We start from the raw sequence: 3553 nt of genomic DNA, 5'->3' as shown, positions 1-3553 counted from the left end.
ATGTCCACTAACTGTGCTATAATTTGTGTAACTATAAACAGACTTCTGATTTGTTTTCCCCCTTTGATTTTACTAGGGAGATTCAGGGCTACCAGGACTGGCTGCCGTAAATGTAAGTGCTCTAGAAAACAAAAAAGAGATGCGTGTGTGTGTGTATATATATATAGATATAGATATATAAAAGGAAAGCACTCAAGCAATGGTTTCTTTTATTTGCTATCCAGATAACCTTACTGTTAAAGAAAAAAAGCCAAGTCTTTCTCTCCAGAATGCCTCTAAATATTATGTTCATCAGTAAACAATTAATATAAGATGGGGTGTTCTCTTCTGTCCAGTGGCAATTTCAGTAGATGGAAAGGTATAAACATAAACAACAAAAAAGCAGTATTTAAAATGTCTTGCAAGACTTTCCTGAAGACTCTGATAAGAACATTTTTCTTTATTTTATTTGTAACACAGTATGGTACTAGCGAGAGACTTAAACTGCTGCTTTTCAGTAAAAAGTTATATTACAAATGATTTTTTTTTCCTTAAGAGATTGTGAGTGTTTTATTACTTTCTCATTGATTAGTCATGTGTCCGATAAAGTTTTTGTGATATGGTACTATCTATCCATTATCAGGATATTGAAACTTGACATACAGGACCTGATTTTCATAAAGCTGAAGGCTGGCTTTTACGCATACAATTACAGCTATTATTACTTGTTACATTTCTGCATGCAAAGTGAGAATTTGCGTATGTACTCATATAATTGCAACACAAAGTAGATATGTAATTATACGTGCATAGAATGCATGAAAATCTTGAGCTTTGTCTTTCTGAAAATCAGGATCAGTAAGCCTCAGCTACTTCATATAGATGAGATCATCCCAAACGCTCAATTTGCAGCTCATTCCATGTAAAAAGAGAGGTAGCTGTGGGCAGGTTATTCTATCTGAGGGTTTCCTTGTTATGGAGCTTGTTTTCTCACTCCATCTGCCAGAACCTAATCTTGTTAATCTTCCAGGCATGCTGGACAGCCGATATTTTTCTTTCCTTTGTCTAAGGTTGTTAAGGAGAGAATGGGTTGAGGTAGTTGTATTTTATGGGCAGTCCTTCATAGTTGATGTGGGAAAGCACAGAAGGAGACAAGCTCTATAAATGCTTATGCCTTGGCTAGTCATCACTTCAAATGTCAGAACCAGGACCTTGAAATGAATCCAGTATTTTACAGGAAGCCAGCATGCAATGTAGAGCATAGGAACATAAGAATTTTCTAGACAGACTTCTTCATCCAGTTCATTATCTTTTCTGCCACAATAGCCAGTAGCAGATATTTTAGGTCCCTGGGAAGTATTATATTTGTTGAGTATTATATGCAGGTACTATACTATACATCGTAACATGCCACATACTAAAATTATCACATTATATTTCTGTCCTACAAAGTTGCTGCTCAATGAACAATTTCTTTGTGGCTTATCCACCATTTTTATCCAGGGATAAATTGGTTTAATATCTAGCATGTTACAGTATGTTACATGATACTCACATATACGGTGTGATAAATGTAACATCTGCCAGGAACTTTAGAGGCAGGTTGAGGAAACCATATGGGGGAAATCATAGAATAATCATCACACGAAGAGAAAGTTTCCTATTAAACTTTGTTAGTTAGGATTATCCAGTGTTGCAACACGTCACTTATTAGTGAAACTTCTTTTTAATTCAGTCTACTGGTTAATGTCATATAAATATAATGCATGTCATATCCATATAAATGTCTAGTGATTTTTTAAGACTAGCCATCATTAATATATAACTATTAAGAAAGGTTGTTTGGCTTGTGTCTTCAGTCCTAGATATAGTACTTTCTGTTATTCTAGCCTGGACATGGCAGAAGCTTGAATTCATGTACCTAAAATTCTGTTCCAAGAGGCAGAGTTGAAGCCTTCTTGGCTATTGAAGATGAAGGATTTTGAACAACTAGTGATATTTTTGTTTGTAGGTAAAAACAGAACACCAGATTGTCCATTAGTAGTTAAGCAAATGCACAGAAGGCCTTGACACAGGGTGAGTTAAAAGTTTTAACTAGTGTGGAAGAAATAAAACTTTGCATTGTGGTTGAATCGGAACTGACAGAGCCAGCTTTTCTTTATTTAGGGCTATACTGTGATCACAGGGAGAATTCCATACAGCAAGAGGAATCACCCACTTGTCTGTTTCAAAGGATTTCTCGCACTAAGTTCACAAGCATATTTATACTTAAGACAGAGAAAGAGATAAAAAATACGAAAGAATTTTTGTTTGGAGAAACAAAACAATAGTAAATTACACAGAAATTTAGGAAGATTACTTAAACAAACCATCTGTGCACAGGGTAATATATCAAGATAACCTAAGGATAACCCAAGGCATGCAGGATTTCTTATCTCAGAACATTTAACTGAAATAAGCAGTATCAGCACCTCTGGTCTCTGTCTGTTTTTCTAGTCAAATAGGTCAGAAGCCGACTAAATTTACTCCTACATTCCCTAATTTTTTTTTTCTAACAAGTTAGATATTTATAGCCATTAGAAAACTAAGCACCATTTATCTTAAATTCTACCTCGCATTTACTGACTCTTACTGCAACATGAGATCTATTACAGGTCCAACAGAACTTTCCAGGGGTGGCATATGCTAATCATACATAGACCGGTTGCAACTTACATTCTGCCAAGTTTCGTTTCTATGAAAATCTGAATAGTAAGGAGCTAACATCTGAGTTGCATTCAAGGGTACCAGTATCATGGGTATTCCTCCAGTAGAATAGATAGGGACATGACTACAAAGCCAACAATGAAAGACATTTAAATCTATCCCAATTTGATTAACAAAAGACAAGAACACATTTTCATGAAATGATCTTTGTCGGTGCGGAAGTATAGTTTGGTTTACAGAGTTTCTTATAACTGATGAGTCAAGTTTATATAAGATGGCTCAAAAAGAAATACTGAGAACTACCCAAATCACGACTAACCAACTCCACCTCGGAAACCAGGAACTAGATAGAGGCCTTTTTCCTGTCCCGAAGGGCATAGTGGTCATTGGGGCACATCCTCTTTGCTCTGTAGTGGCAAATCCTCTTTGTCAGTAAGTGCTTGGCTCACTACTGGTCTTGAGCTCTCCTGCTGGCAGGTGCTAGGCTCACTACCAGTCTGTGGAGGCTGATGCTTTCTTACTGTGTGAAGCGTGGATCCATGTCTGGAGTCCTTCACACTTTATTGCAGTGTTGGTGGTTAGGAGTACCTTTCCAGCAAGGTTCCAGCGATGACTTTCATTGATGGACTTTTATATGGACCCAGTCACCAGGCAGTATACAATGGCACGGCTCATCTGGTTCTTTGGGGAGAGCTGCCTGTACCTGTGACTGAAAAGCCTTAACACACTTCATTAGTGCTTTACAATAGCTCAGAACGGTATCATCAAGTGAATGTATGTCGCAAAAGTGGGAGGCAACAGGTGGTGAGGTGGGGAGCCTCGTGGGTCTTTGTATTAGAATTTCATGTGGGCTAAGCCCAGTCTTTTG

General features: G+C 37.4%; 1 protein-coding gene across 3 annotated transcripts in view; it reads left to right on the top strand.

Annotated features, from left to right (window-relative positions):
• The window catches only part of COL19A1 (collagen type XIX alpha 1 chain), a 594002-nt gene that overhangs the window by 232769 nt on the left and 357680 nt on the right, over positions 1-3553 (top strand). For all 3 annotated transcript variants that reach the window (XM_019520501.1, XM_019520502.1, XM_019520500.1), the window contains exon 15: positions 77-112. In XM_019520501.1, the coding sequence (XP_019376046.1) occupies positions 77-112 (36 nt within the window). The remainder of the gene's footprint in view (positions 1-76; positions 113-3553) is intronic.

The sequence above is a fragment of the Gavialis gangeticus genome, unplaced genomic scaffold (assembly GCF_001723915.1).
Source record: "Gavialis gangeticus isolate Ggan-Ray unplaced genomic scaffold, GavGan_comp1, whole genome shotgun sequence".
NCBI lineage: Eukaryota > Metazoa > Chordata > Crocodylia > Gavialidae > Gavialis > Gavialis gangeticus.
Note: the sequence above shows the minus strand (reverse complement) of the source record. Positions and strands in the feature narration are given on the sequence as shown.